Source organism: Euprymna scolopes, chromosome 26, assembly GCF_053919585.1.
Source record: "Euprymna scolopes isolate OS-2025 chromosome 26, ASM5391958v1, whole genome shotgun sequence".
NCBI classification, from domain to species: domain Eukaryota; kingdom Metazoa; phylum Mollusca; class Cephalopoda; order Sepiida; family Sepiolidae; genus Euprymna; species Euprymna scolopes.
In genome coordinates, this window is record NC_136507.1 from 75,877,218 (window position 1) to 75,901,669 (window position 24,452).

Genomic DNA, 24,452 nt, shown 5'->3' on the forward strand with positions numbered 1-24,452 from the left:
CCTTCTTGAGACGAAGAAGGAATGAACACAAATTATATTTTCATCGAGGTTTCATCTTTATTTTAAGATTTCCCCGGAATGATTGATTTGATTTCTTCAAATTAATCATCCTGAGGAAGTCTTGAAATAAAGACGAAACGTTGATGAACGCATAATTTTGGTTTGTTTCCCTTTTCATTTCTCCACATATATGCATATCTGTGTGTGTACGTTGATGGAAAATGAAGAAAAGAGAAAAAAAACGTAAATTGTTTATACATTCATCAACATTTTGTCTTTTTTTTAAACACTTTCTCAATATCACTAATTCGGAGAAAAAATTATTATTCATGGGGATTTGGTATCTGTCTGCCTGAAGCTGAGACTATGGTATTACTTTTGTTAATGTATTATCGTACTATATTTAAATGTAGTATCAGCTTTTTTCTGCTATTATACATATTTTGAGAGAAAGGTGGTATATATTCGTTCACCACAATACCATTCTGCTAGGCATTATCTTCTTTCTTTTTATTTCTGGGAGTGGGTGTAGTATCTGTTCTGTAGCCAGGTACTATCCTCTCTTAAAATAAACTTTTTTTTCTTTTAAAGATTCTCTCTTAAACCAGAAAGTAAACAAAATAGATATATATATATATTGAAATTCTTAAAAACAAAATTTTTTTCCCAATCCAGTGTACCACTTTTGGGAGAATTGGATTTTCCCCCACATCTAAAATGGACCTTGTGTCTAACTCTGTTCTCTGCCAGTAAATAACTATTATTATTATTATTATTTGGCAGTATTTAACTATTATAATTATATGAAATTGAGTTTCATTTTGGCAAAATCTCAAAAGATATTTGTCAAAAATAAACTCTCAAATTTTATAAACTTGAAAGAAAAACACACACAAAAAAAACAACAAAAGAAAACACTTGTTATAAAAAATAACATTTACCATTTAAAAAAGTAATCAAATAAAAAACGACCTTCGTGGGAGGTTTAAAAGCAACGCCATTTCTGCAAGTTATCTTTTTTTGATTGACTACATTTAATTTGAAAATTTGAACGCTTTACACTTCTGGTCACGTCATGGCGTAGCGGTAAAACGTCAGTTTTTCTTTCACTTTTTTTTCTGCCTTCCCGTCATGGGTTCAAGCCTGCTTGCCTACAACCACCTTTTTTTCTTCTGCTCAACACGCATCCACAAACACCCGGGCAACACTGGGAACCCCCATTAGTTTATATATAAGTAGAGAAACTAAATATAATTAAGAAATGTCTGTAGAATAAAAACAATGAAATGGAGTTTCATTCTATTTTCAAAAGCAACTTTATTTGTCATCTTCGTTAGTAGCGTGTACACGAGAGAAACGGGTTAGTAGCTGGAAGCGTTCTTGTGTGTAAGGATAGTATGAATATTATGCTGGTTTGTTGAAAATAGCTCAGTTTAGATGGGTTTGTTTGTCAGTATTAGTCAGAATAAATAATTAGACAGTTCTGTGATGTAGATAAGTGTAGAGTTGAATGTAATAATCAAAGACGAAAGCGCTTGTGTGTGTGTGTGTGTGTGTGTTGTGCGGTTATACAACTTACCTTCGGATGGGATCTGAGAGAGATTTATAAGGTGTAGTCTCGTGGAATTTCACAAGATCTCATCTGCCACTGCACACGTATGCAAATGGAATGGGGTCAGTTTTCTAATAAAATGCCTGCAGAGGTGGTGGGAGGAAGACATGCTGGAAGTTGAGAGAGAAAGTTGACAGTGATGAATTCTAGCTGAACTTTTGCTTTTTGTATTTATTTTATTTTGTTTTGCTGTTTACCAGCCCATTTAATTGCAATAAGCTAAGCCGATTAATGGAGGAAGAAAGGGGAAGTTATTCAGTGTGCATCTAGTCTATGTATCCACACGAGTAGTCCTGTAGCTTGTTAAGAAAGTTTATGCGTGTACCATGTGTTGTGGAAAAAGGATTAAAGGGTCCTGCAACATAGATTAGATATCCGACAAGCCTTATAGAAAGAGAGAGAAAAGTGTTCAGTGTATACGTGTTGTAGGAGTTTGCATCCAATAGTAGACAGGACAAAGGGTTAGTGTTTCATAGTAGGAAAGAGTACGTGTGTAAAGTGCATGTGGAAGCAAGTTTTGACAATAGCCATATTGGCTTGCTGTACTCACGTTAGCCTGGGGCCAAAGGCCCAGGCGAATGTCTGCTGCCAGTGAAAGCCAGGGAGAAAAGAGGAGGAAGAGTTGCTGATTTTGCCTTTTATGTACTCGGTCATGTGATTAAGAGCTAGCCTCCGGTTGGATAAGTTAGGAAGAAAATGGATTTCAACTCTCAAGCCACAAAATTTTGCCCCTGCCTGCTATTGTAGCAAGTTTCGACTGCTACATGTCCTTATCATTATTTAATGATATTTTTACTAGATTTCATAATTTAGTATCAAAAAATAGTAAGATATGTCTTTGTCATAATTTAGATGAAAGATTACTTATTTAATTTTTAAATCTGACATAGATTTATAACTTACTAGCAGGGAGATCCGACGTTGCATAGAACTGAATGAGAATCAACAAGTGTTCCACCCTTCCATACTTTTAGCATCATCAAAATCGGTGAAATCTCATATTTTTAATCAAATTGATTGCCTGCTCTAGTTAGGACCCTCTCCTTTGACAGTGTACCAGGAAGAAAGCTTCACATGCCTCCCCACAGTGACTTAGTCCACAATACATTGTAGTCTACATTGCACTGTAGAGAATCTACTATTGATTTTATAAAATTATCTGTAAATAATGGCTTCATTTAAAGTTTAAAATGCAAAAGTCAAGTATCATGGTTCAACTGTGCTCTAAACAGAAACATTAATTTCAAATGCACCTCTGATAAAATAATCTTCAGTTGACTTTATAGGTTGGGCCTTTCTGCTTGTGTGGTGATAAAACTTCTCAAATGCACTTGTGATGTTAGATTGTATAAAAGTGTTAACTTTGGTTAAAATTGAACTTCCTTTTGTAATCAGACTTTTTTCTATTACTGATACTTATCAGATGCATAAGAACACTCCCAGACACATCGAGTATCTTTGTGTGAAATTTAAAAAAAAAAAAAAAAGAAAAAAAAATCGGCCCAGCCGTTTCCGAGACCCCCCCCCACATCCTTTTATATAATAGTAGAGACAGAGATTATCAAAAATGATGTCTTTCTCATACTTTTTAATCACAGACTATTTTCATTACGTTTTATAACTTAAAAGTCCAATAAGTATCATTTGTATAATTTAGATGAGGGACTATTTGTATTACGTTTTATAATTTTGTACTTAAAAGGCTTAAGAAGTGTCTTTATCATAAGTTTGATCACAGATTATTTCATAAGGTTTTATAACTTATTACTAAAGGCAGAAATATCTTTGTTATAATTTTTATCAGAGACTATTTTTATTATATTTTATAACTTAGAAAATAATAATACATGTTTCTATCATAATGTAGACGGTAGCTTATATTTATAAAATTCCGACATAGTTTTATAAAGTTTATATGAGTCTTAAGTTTTATATGAGTCTTTGTTATAATTTTGATCATAGACTATTTTTATTATATTTTATAACTAAGAAAATAATAATACATGTTTCTATCATAATGTAGACGGTAGCTTATATTTATAAAATTCCGACATAATTTTATAAAGTTTATATGAGTCTTAAGTTTTATATGAGTCTTTGTTATAATTTTGATCATAGACTATTTTTATTATGGTTATATAACTTAATACTAAAACAGTACGATGTATGTTTGTTATAATTGAGATGATAGGTTATTATTTTTTTTTATTCTGAAGCAATTTTATAACTCCAGCATAATTCATTAATAAACATGCCGACTGTCTCTATAAAATTGCACAGGGGCGGATAACTCAGAACATAAAAAATAAAAAAAATAAAAAATCACAGGAAGCGTGTATGTATTTTTATATAAAAAAAAAATCTGTCCGTCTGTTATACTGCAAATCCTTTCATAATTTAAATAAAGTCCTGAATATTTTTTATTATGACTTTTGTTTTATAAGTTAATAATAAAAATACTTAAGAAACATCTTTGTCATAATTTAGAACAATTGCAACTTTTCTTTTTCCTTGTGCACATGTAAACTTTTTATGGACTTTTAGTTGTATAGGGACATTAAAAAATATGGTGCTTGTTCAGAATTCAACCTAAATAAAAAAACAAACAAACAAAAATCTTTATGATGTACATACCTGCCACAGAATAAAAATATCATATTCCAAAAATCACATCAAGATTTTTTTATGTTTTCTTATAAAGAAAATTATTTTTAAGCAAATAATGTGAAATCGTCAACATTACAAGGCTGATCTCGCAAGTTTGAATTAATGTGAACTCATGTACCCTTGTTTGTTCAAGATGGTGATGCAAAACAGTCCCTTTTTGCTAGCTTATAAAATTTGATTTTCCTAGTTAAAAATAAAACTACTTGGTCAATTTGTGTGATTTTTGGACTATGATATTTTCATTCCATTTATGGACATCATAAAGATTTTTTTGCATTTTTGTTTTTTAATAAAGTTGAATTCTATACTTGCACAAAAAATGCATAGATTTAAAAAAAAACAATTAAAGACACGATATGGTAAAAAAAAAATGTCTGAACAGAAGACAACATCAAAGTTTTGATACAATTTTTGGCTGTATTGAAGGCAAACTATTTTTGTTTTCCTTTTTAGTAACATACTTGACGGCATCACAGATTTTGTCCAGGACGTGGAAAGGGACTTGTTTATTGACGGGTAGGTAGACTGTGTGGTTCATCATGTAGTTGGCTTCGTGTGGGTAATAAGGCATAGCTCCAGTTGTGGTGCGCTCGGGTGGCTTGTCAGAATCGATGAATGTTAGTTGGGTGGAGGTACGGTGTGCCTCAATGCCGAGTGTGTTGAGACGGTGCATCACCACATCTGGATTTTCCTAAATAAAAGCAAAAAAAAAAGAAAAAAAAAAAAAAGATATAAATATGTAAAATAGGTACAATATAAGTGTGATTTCTCACTTTGTATGTCTCTCTCTCTCTCTCCAGGGATGCAATTTTTTTTATTTTTTTTATTTATTCCTTTTCACTCCAAAAACAGCATATTGCCACTTGGAACATAAGGGCTATGTCTAACAGGTAACTATGGGGAGTTGAGCAGCGAAATGCCTGTTCACATTACATTTAAACTTTTGCAGGTTAGTACAGTCAGGAAAAAAGGAAACAGGGAGGGAACATAAGAGTCTAGCAGTCCGAGCGAAGAAGCTGCATCAAAAAAAAAATAAAAATAAAATAAAAATAAGAAAGTACAGGTGAACTCTTAACTTGGAATGATCACCGACATGCATCCAGCAGCAATGCTGATATGGAATCAAGCAATAGTGCCGACACAAACTCGATCAGTAATGTCAATATGAACCTGATTGATAAAGTTGACATGGACTATGAGCAACCTACTAAACCACTAACAAATGACTTGAGTCATCCTTGTATCACTCCTGGATGAATACATTCTTGTACCTCAAGGGGTGTCTGGTTAGAGTAAGCACATACTGTTCTCAGGTGCTTCCATACATGCCCATCACAGAAGCTATTAGAGTAGAAGGTTTTCTGGCATCTAGGAACCTCAACAATGAAAGGGTGGATTTTACTGCTTGTCAGGTTGGTCAGATTGGTTAAGATTATAGATTATGTATATTGAGGGAGCAAAAGTGCTATGAGTTCATCAGAACACACTTCATTAAAGTACATATAATGCAGGCACAGGGATACAACATTGTGCTGATGGGACAAAAAAGTTGAAGCTTGGCCAATAGTGAGGGACCTATTAGATTTGAGACTTTTTCTTTGGACCCTGTCTAAGTGTGAGAGACTAGTGGTAGATGCAGCAGCCCAGATGTGGCAACAATACTCCATGCATAGGCGAATGGTGGCTTTGTAGAGATATAGGATACTCTCTAATATGAGTAATTTTCTAGCACAGTAAAGGGAGTCGACTTTCTTTGCAGCAGCCTTGGCAATGTCCTTAATTTATTTGTTCCAATTCATGTTGCCTGTGAATGTTCAATTGAAGATGGATAGGCTTTTCAGGTAATGTGTTATTTGTCATGGTAATTGGTGGTTGAGAAGGGTTTTTTTTGTAATTGTTAAAGGAAAGAAGTTTAGTCTTAGTAGCATTAAATGTTACCATTCATTTACCTCCCCTCCTTCCACTATTAACGGAAGATCGTTTTCTAGGATTTCTGCTATTGCCTTGGATATGTGTACATTCTTTTTTCCTTTCATGTTTATTTTAGAGCAAGTTTTGAAAACAAAGCCCTATACCATGATGAAACACTCTTTTTGCAAGTAAAATTTTATGAGGAATTCAACCTAATCTAGAAAAGGCAGAATGTGTTTGTGTATGTTTGTATGTCTTGCAAAAACTTTCGATAGAGGCGACGGATCCTAACAGGATCAGTATCATTTTAAAGCTTGACCCTTCGGACAACAAATATCGAAAACTGGCAATGCCATTTTTGCAAGTCATCGTATCGGTTGGATTGACTTCACTTAATTTCAACGTTCCGAACTTCTGGTCAGACTGTGGAGACATCGGCAAAGGCGTCAGTTTCTTTTTTTCTTTTCCTCCTTTGCGTTACGGGTTCCTACCACATTTTTTTTTTCTCTCCACCCAAACTGCCTACTGTTGTTTTACCCCCCCCCCACTACCAATTTATTTTTTACCCCCTTCCCCCCCATCTCGGCTGGGGAACCCTACAACACTACCACTTTGTTTAACACCTCTCTTCACCCTCTCCCCTTAATACACCTCCACACACCCGAGCAACGCCGGGTACCTCCGCTAGTGGTACTATAAATCTTGTATGGGAGAGTTTTATAATAATGATGTCGAGTTTGTGTTTTTAAATTGGACATCCATAAACAGGCAAAGACTTGAAAAAAAATCAAATATATCGATTTGATTTGAATTAAATGGAGTTATCTCCCTTGGTCTAAAACAAATTATTTGGGAATCTACTTTTTCCTTGTAAGCCTTTGGGAAATTCTTATCTCTATTTATATAGTATTTGCATATGTTTATATATTTTGAAGATTTTTGCACAGAATTTCTGTTATATTAAAAAAAAAAAAACAAAGAAAAATCTGTATCATGTACATACAAGTGACGGAACGAAAATATCATATCCCCCCAAAAATCATGTAATTTGATCATGTAGTTTTATTTTTATAAAGAAAATGATTTTTAAGCAATTAGTGGGATTTTGTAGGCATTACAACATAAATCTTAAATGTTTGAATTATAGCCGAGTTATCTCCCTTTTTTTTCTTGAGTTTGTTTTCAAAATGGCGGGCAAGATAGTATTTCCTCGGTTACTTATAAAATTTTATTTTCTTATTTCAAAATAAGACATTTATATGATTTTTGGAATGTGATATTTTCATTTTACCATGGATATGTACATTATACAGATTTTTCGTTATTTTTGTTTTTTTAATAAAGGGGGAATGCTGGACAATAACCATTTTAAATTAGGAAGAGGGATCCCTAAGCACTTTTCAACAATGAAGGAGTAATCAATGGAGTTTAAAAAAGTTTTTTTTTTTTTTTTTTTTTTTTTTTACACAGTGATCACCACTTATCAAGGCCCGGAAGCCACTCAGGGATAAGGGTTATTGCAAGTACATTACGTTAGTGTGGAGCGGTTCATTAGGAATTTGTTAACATTGGATTTGAAGACATCCAAGTTGTAGTCCGGTGGGAAGCAGGCAGATGGAACAGAGTTCCACAGGCGTGCAGTTCTAAGAAAGAAGCTTTGTTCATGGAATCCGCGTTTTGATTTAGGCACAGATATAGAGTATTAAAAACAATTTGAAGAAAGGAGTAAATTATTCACTTAAAAATGTTTAAAAGTAAAATGGGGGAGGGTAACAAACAAAATTAAATGTTTCTAAACAAAGGTGAGAGATTTAGTGAACCTTTTCTGTTGGTAGAAGGAAATGTTAGAGTTGGAGGAAGACTGACTGTGAGCAACCTACTAATGTTACAGGAAAAAGGGCTGTCCCCTTTTCCTGTAAGTAAGAACTTTAGATAAGTGGAAAATGAGATTAGGATAGACCGAGATTCGAACTTTGTAAGCAAGGTTCAAAAATAGATTCAGAAAACGGAATGTTAGAATTTCGCATTGTTAAATTTCATATAAAATAGTTTAGATATGTTTGTATTGTAAAAAGAATTTAATTGTGCATTCTTTAATGGAAAGTGAATTAAAAAAGGTCAGTTAAAAAAATGATGAACAATGCAATTTTAAAACATATTGAAAAATAAGTTAGGTTGGAAAATAGGTTAGTGAGAATTCTTTGTTGCAGAAGTGTGTTTTGGAAATGTATGTTTAAGCCATGTGAGTCGATCACGTTTTGAGACCACACATCTGACGTCATAGCAAAAATGAATTCTCAATATAGGAGCTAGTTTCAGTCGAGTCAGGGTTGGTTGGTTGGTTGTTTTTGTTTTACGGCATATCAACCTTTTTCAGGTTATTTAATGCCGAATCTAGTTATTTTGAGGAACGATTTTTAATGGAGTATATTTTTTTTTAAAGTCAGATTATATTTAACCCATAGTTGGGACCCTAGCAGGTACTACCACTCCAGATCAGAGTGGACCTGGGAGCAATGGTAATTAAAGGGTGGCTCCAGACTCCCCAAGGCCTGCAAGGTGGGGCCTCACCATCGGATATAGTTTTAGGTCATATCCAGGACCTCGAGTCAGGGAGTTGAAAATCGGAGGCAGTTGAGTCTGGATTGAACAACCAGCAGAGTCTGTCGGACAGAGCTGACATGATCAGAGGAGGGTCCCTTTAGAAGTGAAGGGAGAACATTTAATCATGTAGTATGACTTTGAATTCCTTGACGTCATCATCATTCGACCGTTCGATCTGATAACAAAAAAGTCATCATCATGTTTTTGTAAAACTGTGTCATGTCGTCATTCAACCCAAAAAGGTAATGTGTAATCATCTTATATGAACTTTGTATAACCCCCATCCTTAGTAATGTCTCGCTCCATCATAAATAATGACTGTCCCCTCCTGTGTTAAAAGAACTGATCACCCTCTCTCCTCACTAATATATGTGTTAAGAAGAAATACTCCAGAACTACATAAATGTATCTTCCCCTCATCAATATGAATGTCCCCTATGCAGCACTAAGCCACTGACGAATGACTTGAGCCATCCTTGTATCACTTCTGGATGAATACATTCTTGTACCTCAAGGGGTGTCTGGTTAGAGTAAGCACATACTGTTTTCAGGTGCTTCCATGCATGCCCATCACAGAAGCTATTAGAGTAGAAGGTTTTCTGGCATCTAGGAACCTCAACAATGAAAGGGTGGATTTTACTGCTTGTCAGGTTGGTCAGATTGGTTAAGATTATAGATTATGTATATTGAGGGAGCACAAGTGCTATGAGTTCATCAGAACACACTTCATTAAAGTACATATAAAGCAGGCACAGGGATACAACATTGTGCTGATGGGACAAAATGTTGAAGCTATTAGAGTAGAAGGCTTTCTGGTATCTAGGCACCTCAACAATTAATGGAGTTGTTTTTTTTTTGTTTTTTTATTTAGTGGGGTTCTTGTGTTGCTATCCACTTTAAAAAATTTTTTTTTCTTTCTTTGAAAATTGTAACGCTGGGTATGGGGCAGCCAAACCAGCTGCCAACATTGCCCTGCTTTTTATTGAAACCAACCGAGAGCTCTTTTTAGTATCCTCGTTGTTCCCTTAAGTGCAATTGTTTGGATCTATTTTGCACATGGTTCACCAGGAATATTCGTTACGTAGGACTTCAGGTTCTTCTTCATAAGCCCTGTGGCACCTATAATAACTGGTATGATTGATATCTCCCTAAGATTCCAGTTTCTTTTCATATCATACATCCGACCTTGATATTTGGTCTGTTTCTCCCTTTTACTGGCCGTGTTTGTTATGAAGAAAATGGTAACAACCTCTCCAGAAATAGAGATCTAATAAAACTTACTTGCTGGTAGACAGAAGGTTTGTTAGATATAGTGTCTTGTTTGAAGACATTTAATCCCTTCCTTTTACTTTTAAATGTTTTTTTGAAAACAAATAATTTACCACTTTCTAGATGCTGCATTAATTTTTCTTTTTTTTTTGCCACATAGATATAAGGATCTACTATTTGGGACCATGTCTACTGGGGACTATGTGAAGAGATGAGCAAGATGTCTGTTCGCATTATATTTAAACTTCTATATATTAGTACAATCAGGGAACCAAGAAACTGGGAGGGAATTCCAAAGTCTAGTATTCTAACCACTGCACAGTCAATCCTTAGTGTGTGCGATCGAAGTAAATAAAGGGTTCCGCTCGAAATTCTGTCCAAATTCCTGAGTTGGACAGAGTTTGACAGAAACATTCCCAAGTTTGACAAGATACACCTGAAGAAGGTCAGAGGTTACATCAACTGAAACGTTGTGAAAATCACAGTCAAGATGAGAGGAGTAGTCTGATGAATCCAAATAATACGTAATAAATAATATAGTAGTCTGAGGGAAGAATATGTAGAATGAAGCAAGATTTCCCAACCAAATTCTCCTAAGAGATCTTTGTTAAGTAATGTTGTGTGAGGACAAGCATTATCATGATGGAAGATGACTTCCTTTCTGTTGACTAAGTAGTTTTCAGGTCAACATGGTTGATAATATTGCAGCAAAAAATATGAATGATGCTTTAATAATATGATAGAAAAAAGTTTTAAATGGTGATATGTTTAAATAAGAACAATAGGCATAAAGACAAAAAATAAAATAAAGTTTCTGAATTTTTGAGATGAGGATTAGTTATTCGTATTATTTGGATTCATCGGATTACTGTTCTCATCTTGATTGTGATTTTCACAACGTTTCGGTCGATGTAACCGCCGACCTTCTTCAGGTGTATCTTGTCGAACTTGGGAATGTTTCTGTCAAACTCGGGAATTTGGACAGAATTTCGAGCGGAACCCTTTATTTACTTCATGGGGGTAGCATGCGCTTGTTCCATCAGCCATGACTGGATAGAGGTCCTACGTAATTCGCAATTGTATTTTTTGGTCGCCCACACTGAGGATTGACTGTGCAATGGTTACAGTACTTGGAAGAATCAATAGTAAAAAGTATTCTCCTGAAGGCTGAAGGTTCAATCCTCAGTATGGGCGACCAAAAAATACAATTGCAAATTATTTAGGACTTCTATTCAGTCATGGCTGAAGGAACAAGAGTATACTACCCCTGTGAAGTAAATAAAGGGTTCCACTCGAAATTCCGTCCAAATTTCCAAGTTCGACAGAAACATTCCCAAGTTCAACAAGATACACCTGAAGAAGGTCGGAGGTTACATCGCTGGAAACGTTGTGAAAATGACAATCAAGATGAGAACAGTAGTTCGATGAATCGAAATCATACGAAAAAATAAAATAGTTAAATGCCAATATGTACTTGCCACAATAATTGGAAAGAGCCAGTAACAGTTTAGGGGCGCCTTCTGACCAACAACTGTGACTGTATTTGGTAGTCGAGAACTAATATATTCTCCTTTGAGACGACAGATAGTGATCTGACTTGGACGGAAAGATTGGAATCGGCGGAGCATAACAAGAAGCAGCGCCATAGACGGCTGGAATCGGATCCTTTCAATAAGATTATTCGGAAAACTACGGACCAATTTTGTAACGTTCCGTTTGTAATCATAGCTTAATTGCTGCAAGATGAACATGGCTGGTTTGACTACCGTCGGACAATCTAAGATGAGAAAAAGTATACAGCATTTGAGGACCTTCTGCAGGTACTCATTCAATGTCTGGGACGGGTACGTTTCTTGAAGTTGTTTCATTTTTTCGTAATCAGCTAAGTCCCGGATTTTTGCGATCGCGCCACCCAGACTCGAGCAATACTTGATAGTACCGAAACTGAAGAGAGAGACATCGACAGCAGGGTGGCCGAGATAGTCGAAGCCACAAAAGCCCTCAGCTGCATCTTCAATGATGGCGATATTATATTTTTTTGCCACGTTCACAAAAGGTGAAAGGTCAAAGACTTTCCCATAAATATGAGCAAGAAGAATAGCGACAGTTCGTTCGGTGATCAGTTCCTCCAGTATTTCAATTTTTGGCGCTGTCGTTTCGATGTCGATATCAAGCGAGATGATTTGAAGACCATGATGATGGAGAATGCGTGGTATGTCAGGAATGGTAACAGCAGAGATGATGATTTCGGAGCCGTGCGGGAAATTCTTTGCTTGAAGGTACAGGTCGAGTCCAGTTCTCACGGACAAGCAAGTTAAGACAGGATTGGGGTTTTGGTGCGTAATCCAGATCTTTTTAATATTTTCGATGACTTCATCTTCAGTGGTCGAATGGACTAACGTGAGGCATTCTTTGATGGCGTAAACAAGATCTTCCCAATCAAGGTCTGAAAGAAAAAAAAACAAGGAATAAACACAAGAAATTTTACAGAAGTGATTCCTAGATGGGAGCCACAAACATGTTTGAAAATCTAGTACCTATGTAACATAGTACACACGTTTACACACGGGACCCACACATTTTATGCAATCTATGTCACAAGGAACATAGGACAAGTAATAACTCGACTCACTTTTTCGTGTAACAATGACACTTACTTCCTCATTCTCCCACCATGTGTGACTTCTTGTTATGGCTGTGACGTCACCCACTTCACTAACATGATCTCTCTTCTTTTTATCGTCTTTCTCATTCCTTACTGTGATGTCATTTTGCACCTGCTCGATATTTGCATATAGTCCATGGTCTTTTATACGTTATGCATTATAAGGATCGCGCTATTGTCGGAATTGCCTGGTCAGTTTACAGAAAGCACCAGAAGGTGCTGAACATAAGTTTCATAATTTATTTTTCACGTAAAGCATTTGGGCACTTTCCGGTATTTTCCATAAACAGCCTGGACGATTCTGACAATAGCACAGTCCTTATGCTGCATAAGTATTGAAAACCCTACATCTATTAGATGAGTTTTTGTTTACGGTAATGTGAAAATAAGAAAACAATCAAACAAAACTATAAATAAATATTTAGAGATTTTCAAAGAATCGGAATTGGTAATTGTATTGGAATTGGAATTCAGAACAGAATCAGCAATTGTATTGGAATCGGGAAAAATATTGAAATTGTCTCATCACTAATACATATGCATACCTTTATTTGTATACAAATAGTTTGGGGCACACATCTATTATATATAATATTATACTGATGTTCACTGCACATAATCAATACACAGGTTTCAATACTTGGTCGAGTCACATAAAAGACTTAAAGCATACTTGATATCCCTTGCTAAATACTCCACATCATAAGGTGAGGATCTACCAAGAAAAAATTAAGTTGTTAATGACACAAACGGTAAGCCTGGCTGTGCCAAGTTCGAATCCAGTTGTTCTTCAGAAACACTTTCATGAAACCCACACATGACCTTGTGTCTAACCATGACCTTCATAATAGTAGGCTGTGTCACTGAAAAATGACGTCATACCTGAGGTCCTAGCAAGCAAGATCTGTTAAACAGTTAGACTGTCAATTATGAACAAGAACTTTTACAAAAGCATTAGAAAATTTAAAAACTTGCATTGAAAAAGAGAAAAATAAGAAAACCAATTTCTACTAAAACTGAACTAATTTATATTATATTATATTATCTATTATATATATATATATATATATATATATATATATATATATATATATATATATATATATATATAAGTGAACGTGTCTGTGTGTGTGTGTCTGTGTACATTTTCCAACGCAATAACTGTCAATTTTCAGTCTACAGACTCGAAATTTGATATACAGGGTACTGAGATTTGGAAAAATCTTTGTAATCGGTTTTCCGCCAGAAATTTGGCTGTTAATGCGTCAAAGTTCAACGATTTGACCTTTGAGAATACCAAACTCCTCTGCCAATTTTGTGTCTAAACACTTGAAATTTTAGATATAGGTTCCTTGGGCGTGGATCTAACTTAATAACTTGCTTTGAGCCCAAAACAATAAATGTTAAGGGGTCATAACAGGGGTCAAAGTTAAAAAAATTGACTTTTTTTTTTTTGTTTTGCTCAACATACACCTCCAAACACCCGGGCAACGCCAGGCTGAAATGCTAGTATTAATTAAAAAAAGAACAACGAAAAATGAGAATTAGTACAAAATTCTGTAGAGAAACATTATGTTGTTTCATGGATTTAAAAGACTAAAATTCGTTTATTCTTTACTTCAAAAAATGCATTAAAAAAAAAAAAAAAAGAAAAGAAAATAAAGGAACACGATTTGATTTGAAACGTTATTCAAAATAAATTAAAAAGCAAAAACAATTATGTATTTAAAATTATGCATGTTTGAAGCAAGATACACTCAAACAATCAAATAGTGCAAAAACTGAATTATGAAAATAAATAAAAAATAATTAAACAAACAAATTAAAATCGAATGATAAATAATTTTAAAAATGAAAAAAATTTAAATTCAAAGAAATAATTTAAATATGAAGTTACTAGTACAGAAATATATTTTTTAAAAATCGAACTCATGTAAACATCTGTTGGATAATTTAGTTAAAAATGAGTCTAAATAATAACGTTATTATTTCAGCATGCCCCATATTCTGAGTAAATACCAAAAACTGATTAATTAACGAATTTTGGGTTCTTATTTAGAATTCGAATTATTAATAATAAAAAAAATATAGACAAATCTTTATGATGTATGTACCGGTCACAGATCGAAGATGTAATATCCCAAAAATCATCAAGTTTTTCTTTTTTTTTAAGAAAATCATATTTTATGACGAGCGAGGTGGGGGGAACCAAAAGCCGCCATGTATTTTTAGAATATGTTAAAATTCAAGGGCAGATAACTATGAATTTCGTACATATGGCTATTATGAAGGTTACAGGACAACTCAATTCGACTATCGAGATTTTGTTTGTATTCAAAATAGTTAAAACTTTTTCTTTCGTTAAAAATCGTAAATTTTGATTGCTTAGTTAAAAAAAAAAGTACTTGATCAATTTAAGTGATTTTTGGAATATGACATTCTCTTTCCGTGATGAGTACATACATCATAAAGATTTTTCTGTATTTTTTTTTTAATTAAGTTGAATTCTAAATAAGAACCCAAAATTTGTTAGTGCTATAAAACTTGTTGATGCCAAAAATTCAAAACTATATGGGAATAAATATACAAACAGTTTTAGTTTACAGTTTTTGTTTTTAGTAATGAAAATATGTTTGCGTTTCTTAACTTTAATTTTTGAATGAAGATAAACATTACTTTTTAAAAATGTTATTATAAAACAAAACTTCCTGACAGAAATAATAAACTTGAGCATACTAAACTCAGTTACTGGAATTTTGTTTGTATTTAAAATAATAAAAACTTTTTGTTTTGCTAAAAGTTGTAAATTCTTATTTTCTTAGTTAACAACATACTACTTAATCAATTTAGTGACTTTTGGAATATGACATCTTAGTTTCGTGACGAGTACATGCACCATGAAGATTTTCCTGTATTTTTTTTTTATTTTTTAATCAAGTCGAATTCTAAATATGAACCAAATTCTGTAAGTGTTATAAAACTTGTTGATGCAAAAAATGCAAAACTTATTTAGGAATAAATACATAAACAGTTTTAGTTTACACGTTTTTTTTTTAATAGAAATATGTTTGCTTGATTTATACATTTGGACGAAGATAAACATAAGAAAAACTTCTTCACAGAAATAATAAACTTGACACATTCTTCATAGATATAAAAAAAGTTTTAATGAAATTTAATAAATTTAAAAGAAAAAAATGCACAATTTATGGTCGATACTAAACATTTGCTTCCAGACGAACAATTCACTTTTTCTTTAAATCCTTATGAGAAAATATATTCAACATTGTTAATCGTATCATAAAGAAAATCGTAGAATAAAATCTCATTTTTCTTTAACTCCTTATGAGAAAATATACATTATTCAACATTGTTTATCTTATCATAAAGAAAAAGGATCGTAGAAAAAAAATCTCATTTAAAAATTATTTGAAAATAGGTGCATTTTTAACTTAAAATTAAAGTCATGTGTGGATTAATAATTAAATACACTTCACAACTATAAAACATCAAAGTATTTTTCCCAACAAAAAAATACTCTATTATAATTGCATGTGCCCAAATGTAAAATAAATTTTTTATCTTTTGGAAAAAAAAATACAGTAATAATAGAAATAGTAAGAATAGATATACAGTTTTAATTTACATTTTTTTTTTTAATGAAAATACGTTTGTATTTCATAACTTTAACTTTTGAATGAAGATAAACATTACTTTTTAAAAATGTTATTATAAAACAAAACTTCCTGACAGAAATAATAAACTTGAGCATACTAAACTCAGTTACTGAAATTTTGTTTGTATTTAAAATAATAAAAACTTTTTGTTTCGCTAAAAGTTGTAAATTCTTATTTTCTTAGTTAACAATATACTACTTAATTTAGTGACTTTTGGAATATGACATCTTCGTTCCGTGACGAGTACATGCATCATTTTTCTGTATTTAAAAATTTTTTTTTAATTAAGTCGAATTCTAAATACGAACCGAATTTTGTAAGTGTTATAAAACTTGTTGATGCAAAAAATTCAAAAACTATTTGGGAATAAATATATAAACAGTTTTGGTTTACACGTTGGTCTCATGGAAATATACTTTTGAATATTACTTTTAAAAAATATTATACATAAAATAAAAATATTAATTTCCTCACAAAAATAATAAACCTGAAACATTCTTTTTTTATACAAAAAAAGAGTTTTAAAGAAATTAAATAAATTTAAAAGAAAGAAAGGAACAAGGTCTAAACTAACTGTTTGGCTCCCGATATTGAAAACTAAAGATCTCTCCAAAATTTATGAATAATACTGTGAGAAGTTTTATTTATTTATTTATTACTAGCCTGGGTGCCCGGCGTGGCCCGGATGTTTAGAGATGTGTGTTGAGCAAAAAGAAAAAAGAGGCAGGCAGGCTCAAACCCATACTGCGAAGGAGGAAAAGAATGTGACCCCCCCCCCAAAAAAAAAACATGATGTCTTTGCTGTTGCGTCCATTGCCAAACCGGAAGTGGCGAAGGCTAGTCAATTGAAAAGAGGGGATGACTTTCGAAAATACCGGCAAAAAAAGCGACCCCCTCCCTGTAGAAAAGTACCCAGTTGAGAGTGAAGGAATTAATGTTTTTAGCCAATGTTTCGATATTTGTTGTCCGAAGGGCCGTGCTTCAAGACGATAAAGATCTCATTAAAATCCGTCGCCTCTGTCGAAAGTTTTAGGCAGATATACAAATATACATACATACATTTAAATAGACAGGTAAGATTTATATTAGAGAAGATTAAGAAAACAAACTGGAAAAATATCCTGTAAAACTATTTGTTTAAATCTATATATTTATAAAAGTGAAAATGTGTGTGTGTGTGTGTGTGTGTGTGTGTGTGTGTGTGGGTACATTTCCCTACCAAATAAATCTTTCAATTTTCAATCTACAGACTGAAGATTTGGCATAAGGGGTATTAAGATTTAGGAAAATCTTTAATCGGTTTTCGGCCAGAAATTTGGCTGTCAAGGGGTCAAAATTAAACAATTTGATCTTTGAAAACTCTACCAACCTACTCCGCTAATTTTGGGTTGAAACACTTGAAATTTTACATGTAGGTTAATTGTACATGGATCACACTTTTTAATTTGATTTGCACTCAAAACAATAAATCTTAATGGGGTTAAAGTTTAAAAAAATTAACCTCTGCGGCGTCTACCAAATTACTCAGCCAATTTTTCATCTAAGCATTTGAAATCTTACATAAAGTGTATTCACATGTAAAGCAAGCTATGAGTAGTAGATAGGACTTGAGCAAAGTCGGGCTGAACTGCTCGTAGTTCTAAAAACAAAAACTAAAATAATAATTTTCTACTTTCTGACTAAAAATTCACTTTTTAGACCCTTATAAGAAAATATAAAGTTAAAAGATAAATAATTCAACATTGTTTGCTGCATCATCAAGAAAAAGGATTGTAAAAAAAAATCGTATTTAAAAATTATTTGAGAACAGGTAATTAAAGTAACATGTGAAGTAGTAATTATACTTTTAACAAATATAAAACTTAATATTTTCCAGGCAAAAAAACAAAACAAAAAACAAAAACAACTCTTTTAATTGCACGTGTCCAAATGTAAAATAAGTTTTTATCTTTGGGGAAATAAAATACAATCAATTTTGGACCAGTTTTATGAAGCCCATGGTAATTTCGTTTAGAACTAAAACAGAAAAGAACGATCCTTTGTAATAATAGTCAATACTGTAGGTCCGTGACCGTAGGACTACACCTGTGACGTTGGCAGGTCACATTACTTAGTGACACGGCCCACTATTATGAAGGTCATGATCTTATCTCCTGCAGTTAAAATAAAATTGACCTCTGTGGTCTCTACGAAATTACTTAGTTAATTTTTGGTCTAAACATTTGAAATTTTACATAAAGTGTATTCAGACATATGGCAAGCTTTTTAATCGGTTTTTGGCCGAAAAGTTGGTTGCCAATGGGTCAAAATTCAAAAGATTTGACCTTTGCGATCTCTAGCAAACTATTAAGCCAATTTTGGGTCTAAACACTTGAAATTTTAGATGTAGGTTACTTGGACATGGGTAACATCTTAATTTGATTTGAGCCCAAAACAATGAATCTTAATAGATCAAAGTTTGGGTCAAAGTTAAAAAAAAAATTTAACCGCTGCTGTCTCTACCAACTTTTCTCTATGATAGTTAAGGAAGCCTGTTATATAGAAAGGCATTACCGTACATATTCACACTTTTTAATACATACATATGCACATAAAGTTATGAACAGTACATAGAGCCCGAGCAAAGCCAGGCGGAACTGCTAGTATATATATATATATATATATATATATATATATATATATATTTCTCTCACCTTCTTACTATATGTTGATTCAACCACTCTTTGATATTTTTAATGTCCTGAGGAACATTTAGAGAAAGAAAATTTTTTTCAGTGTTGCTTCTCAATTGCTTTATTTTGCCAACTAATTTACTCTGGGTGCCCGTACATACCGTAAACAGTATGGAAATTAGATAGCAAAATGAGTTTTTTATTCTAATAGTTTCTTCCCTTGGATTGCTAGACTTTTGAATCCCCTCCCTGTTTCCTACTTCCCAGACTGTACTGCAGACTGCAAAATTTTAAATGTGATGTGAACAGACATTGGTAATCTCCAAAAATACCGTTAGGGCTTACAACATGGCCGCCAGAAGAGTCACGTGATCCGGTTGATCCAAAACATGAATTGCCGTATTACGAAACCGGAAAACGCAAATTTAAAGCAAACTTTGACAAACAAGCATAATAATTAAGTACAAAAACAGTTTTTCAATATCATAATAATAAATAATAGTTTATTTTGGAAGTATATTTCATAAAGAAAATTGACAACCCACTTTAAAAACAGAAATTACGAGTTTTATATATTTTATTCGCAGTTTTTTGTTGGGGGTGTCAAAAATTCCGCCTAAAATTCTGATACACCTAGTCGACCACTTGTTTGTTCTGAATAAAATACTTTTTATAAACACTGTTTTAACTAAAAACAACCTAAGATTGTTTCTCAGAGTTTGCCTATTTTTATAACAATATTATATCAACAAAAAATTAAATACAAACAAATTGTGATTGTTTGTCAAAGTTTGCCTTCAAGGCTGCGTTTTCCATTTGCACGATTCATGTTTTGGATCAACCGGATCACGTGACTCTTCTGGCGGCCATGTTGTAAGCCCTAACGGTATTTTTGGAGATTACCCAGACATTTTACTGTTCAATTCTCCACAGATTCACGTTAGATACGATCTCAAATAGGTACTTATGCACTTATTGAACCGTGCTGAAATGATAGCGTTATTATTTAGAAAGCCATTCTTAACATGGAGAGGAGGGTGTTTAGTAACTATTCTGTACTTTCACATAACAATTTAATAAAAAATATATCGTAAAACTTTAATTTGACTTGAAAATACTATTTAAAAATAGCGCGGTTCAACAAGTGCACAACTGCACAAGTATCCCAAGATAAGAAATATAATAAAAATATGAGGAGATTATTAAAATAAAGAAACTTATTTTTTTTTGTTTTTTGTTTATGCAAAAAGAATGTATCAACAGATATGTCACCGTTTATAACAATTACTGAAATTATATTCTCTGTTACATAACATTTTTAGGAGCGGTGGTAAGGAGATATAATTTTTAAAATTCTATATTATTGTTACTCTTAGAGGCCACCATAGTTTGACAAAATTAAGCCAGCCAGAGTTAACTCCCTTATACAAACATCGCTGATAACGCAACAGGCCTTTTTTCTGCAAGGAAGGTGTGACTTCATCGAGCGCAAACTCAAACGCTTAGTGCGTGTTTAGAGTAAGATTGAAAATGAAAAGAAGTTCTGAATGCCATCCTTAAATCAGGCTGGTACTCACCGAGGTATAAGCAAGAATATGGTATCACGTTCTGATAATTCGACAGCATTTTATTGGCGTCGTAGACTGCCGGGGTCGGATCCGGTTTTGTAGTGTTTGACGATACGGGAACATTTTGCACTTGCTCACGCCTGGCCATCTCAGAATTTTTCGGCATTTCTTAGTAACTGTGGGGGTTAGTTGCGCCTATCAACGAAAGGATATTTGATTACATGTTAATGTATATACATATAAAAATGACATGAATACACGCATTGACGCAAACATATACAAACATATGTAGATTAAAAAAAGAAAAAAAAAATGACAATACATGCATTAAAGAATATACCTCCTCTCACACGCACGCACGTAGTTATATGTATGTATATAAGATATAATTCCTATTTCAGCCACGTAAATTATTTAAAGTGAAATGGATTTCGGCTTAACTCCCAAATTACTTATTTTTATCTCAAGTATGTTAATATAAAAAAAGCAAACAAATAAAAAAAGAAAATAGCAAACTTCATCAATTTCACTTCACTTTAAACATCGAAATAAAAATTAGACTAGTAATATATAATCCCAATATTTATAAACAAGTCGAGAAAGAAGCTAAAGAGGAATAATAACTAAAACAATTCATTTTCTGTGCATTTCTTTTTTTTTATTAAAGACAAAAAAAAAAAAAAAAAAAAAAAAACAACCCCAAAATTTGTCAAAAACAAATATGTAATAAATGTTATCAAAGGCAAGATAAACTCATCTTACTTTATAAGATATTTTATTTTACCTGTTTTTTTTTTTTGCTCCAAAACAGTGGCAAAAACTTAACAAAACAATTACAACACAGCATACCTCTAAAATTTGATACAAATTTTATTAATTCTTCGTTGCAAAAAAAAGTTGCCCAATATGCCTCTGAATAGAGCTGGTAACAACCTCAAAAGGTAATGGTTCTTTTATTTATTATCAGGAACTGGTATCCAAGTACAGCACTGTTTGAAGATTGGATTAATTGCAGCCGTTTGAAGGGGGTTGGTATGATGCCTTCTGATGAAAAGATTCACATCTCGACTTGAATCGATATTACAGAAGTTCATAATTAATGTTCGTTTGAAGAAAAAGTCATTAATAACAGGTCAATAATTCAGACCTTAAAATAGTCTTAAGGAAACACATATAGTAATAACTTAGTCTAATGATTTAGGCATAAAAATAAAGTCTCAGGGAGACGAAGGGCAGAGGCGCCCAAATGCCTCATATCCATAGAGAGTTGAGTTCCATATTCCTTCTTTGTCGGCTGCATGTCTGGAACTATCTGAAAGGCAGTCAAAAGCCAAGCACATTGCTGGTGGTTAAAAACATCGACCAATTTGATTGGTTAAAGGCAGTGGGTGTCCAGATCAGCCAATGAGGGGCTTGCTTATAATTGTAGAATTTCTCACAACTTAGCTGGATAAGTTTTTAGTGTTTTATCTTATTTTAAAGCATTTATTCAGTTTGAAAAACAAATAGTGTTGAGTCTTATGTGAGAACAAAAAAATGGCCGACTTGAGAGGGTCACATCTTTGGAGTCTCGATAATTGCTAAAAGAAAGAAAACTAAATACAATACTAGTAGGAAAAAAACCACACACACGTAATAAATGTCACGGTAACATTTGTTATATATATATTTTTTAAACATGTTTTCGTTTTGTTGCTTATAGTAAACAAGGCTCCATTTTCTTTGCGACGCCAGAAGTAACTTTACTTATCACATAATATACTCTCGCACGCATGTATGCACACTCAGATTAAAATAATAATTTACATAATTTTGTGGTTATCAACAGATTATGACTTTCGAAAAAAAAAAAAAAATCGACAAAATAATAATAAAAATAAATGTCGATTTTTCAAAATAGTTGACAAAACAAAAAGGGTTGAAAAAAATAAATATACACCAAATAAATGTTACCAAAGGCAAGGGTCCTGGATATGACCTAAAACTATATCCGATGGTGAGGCCCCACCTTGCGGGCCTTGGGGAGTGTGGAGCCACCCTTTAAGTGCCATTGCTCCCAGGTCCACTCTGACCCGGAGTGGTAGTACCTGTTAGGGTCCCAACTATGGGTTAAATAGAATCTGACTTTAAAAAAAAATATACTCCATTAAAAATCGTTCCTCAAAATAACTAGATTCGGCATTAAATAACCTGAAAAAGGTTGATATGCCGTAAAACAAAAACAACCAACTAACCAATCCTGAAGGAGGAGGTAATATGCCTATGAGGATGGCCTAATCTAAATGTGTCATGCCTCCACCTCCTTTCCACTGATAGGAGTCGGGTGGTGTTTCCCAACTAAATTTATTATATTTTTTAAAATTTAAATCCATTAAATTTAAAAATCTCCAACCAACCAACCAAAGGCAAGATACGAGGTGCTTTCAATAAGTTTCCAGACTTTGTTCATATGGGTACTTTTATTGATAGTACACACATTAAACGTTTGTCCCCTTTGAAGTAATCTCCTCCGGCTGCAATGCACTTGTTGTACTGTTCTAACAACTTCTGGAAGGCCCCATAGAAGTTCTCTTGCGTGAGTGTGTCAATGACCCTTGTCACATCTTCTTTCATCTCCTCAATTGTCTCATACTGACAGCATCTAAGGCTTTCCTTGAGCTTAGGGAATAACCAAAAGTCACAGAGAACAAGATCTGGACTATAGGGAGGATGAGGAACTGTCTTGATGCCCATCTTAGTCAAATAGTCTGTGACAAGGATGAAGCACCCTTGGGACAAACTTCGCACAAATTTCCCACATTTTCAGTTTCTCGTAAATAATTGTGTGTACAGTTCCCACACTGACAACAAATTGTGCACCTATCTCTATAGACACATGATAGTCCTTATCCATGAAATTCTTTATTTAGCCAATCAACTCTGGTGTTCTAACTTCCTTACTCCTCCCACACCTCTCATCATCCCTCACAGACTCCTTGCCATCTTTGAATCTCTTATGCCACTCAAAACTTGAAGCTTGGTTCATGCAAGATGGTCCAAAAGCAATCTGAAGCATTCCATACGTTTCTGTGGCAATTTTATTGCATATAGTTCTTCTGAAGTGTCCTCATATCCAGATTGCATTTTTGAAATTCACCAGCTGTGACAATCAGGCTTTAGTAGGGTGTATTCCAATTCCTGCTGTAGCCATTTGTTTGAACCTGAAATCATAAAAATTGGTCATAAGATGTATACTAATAGTATATTGAATTTTCAAGAGTCTATGACAATTTTAAATACCTGTATAAAAATGTCTGGAAATTTATTGACTGCACCTCATAAGTTACTCTTCTACCTACCTCCCTGGATATTCTTTTTTTAGGTTTTAACTTATTGTGATTTTTTTTACTTAAAAACGAATGGAGTGTAAAGACTTTTGAGTTAGAATGAAAAATAAAATGGTGGTCTTAGTGGAGCCTTGATAATCACTTAAAAATTGAAAATTAAACAAAATATTGATGGAAACATCCAATAAATGTCACCACTTGTGCAAAAATGTAATGTTCTACAAGTATTTTGTTTAATGCTCTATTTTTGAACGATTATCAAAGTTTGATTATTGCTAAAAATGTTTTTCATTCTACCTTGACAGCCTTTGTGCTACATTTATTTTTAAGTAAAAAATAAAAACACTTTAAAATAAGTTAAAAGAAAAAAAAAACTTATAAAGGTAGGTAGAAGTATAACTTAGCTTGCCTTTGGTAACATTTATTTGTTGTGCATTTATTTTTCACCTTTTTTGTTAGCTATTCTGGAAAACCACAAAAT

The 24,452-nt window shown here is 33.2% G+C and overlaps 1 protein-coding gene across 2 annotated transcripts in view; it reads right to left on the bottom strand.

The window, feature by feature from the left end:
- Window positions 1-4,111: 4,111 nt before the first annotated feature.
- The window catches only part of LOC145248199 (uncharacterized), an 85,449-nt gene continuing 65,108 nt past the window's right edge, over window positions 4,112-24,452 (bottom strand). Inside the window, exons 1-4 of one of the 2 annotated variants that reach the window (XM_080110063.1) lie at window positions 21,495-21,955; window positions 20,655-20,840; window positions 11,542-12,509; window positions 4,112-4,970 (exon numbers count right to left, since the gene is read on the bottom strand). In XM_080110063.1, coding sequence (XP_079966189.1) covers window positions 4,671-4,970; window positions 11,542-12,509; window positions 20,655-20,811 — 1,425 coding nt within the window. In that variant the 5' untranslated portion in view covers window positions 20,812-20,840; window positions 21,495-21,955 and the 3' untranslated portion in view covers window positions 4,112-4,670. Of the gene's footprint in view, window positions 4,971-11,541; window positions 12,510-20,654; window positions 20,841-21,494; window positions 21,956-24,452 lie in introns of those variants that run through there. The other variant, XM_080110062.1, reaches the window with a different exon arrangement.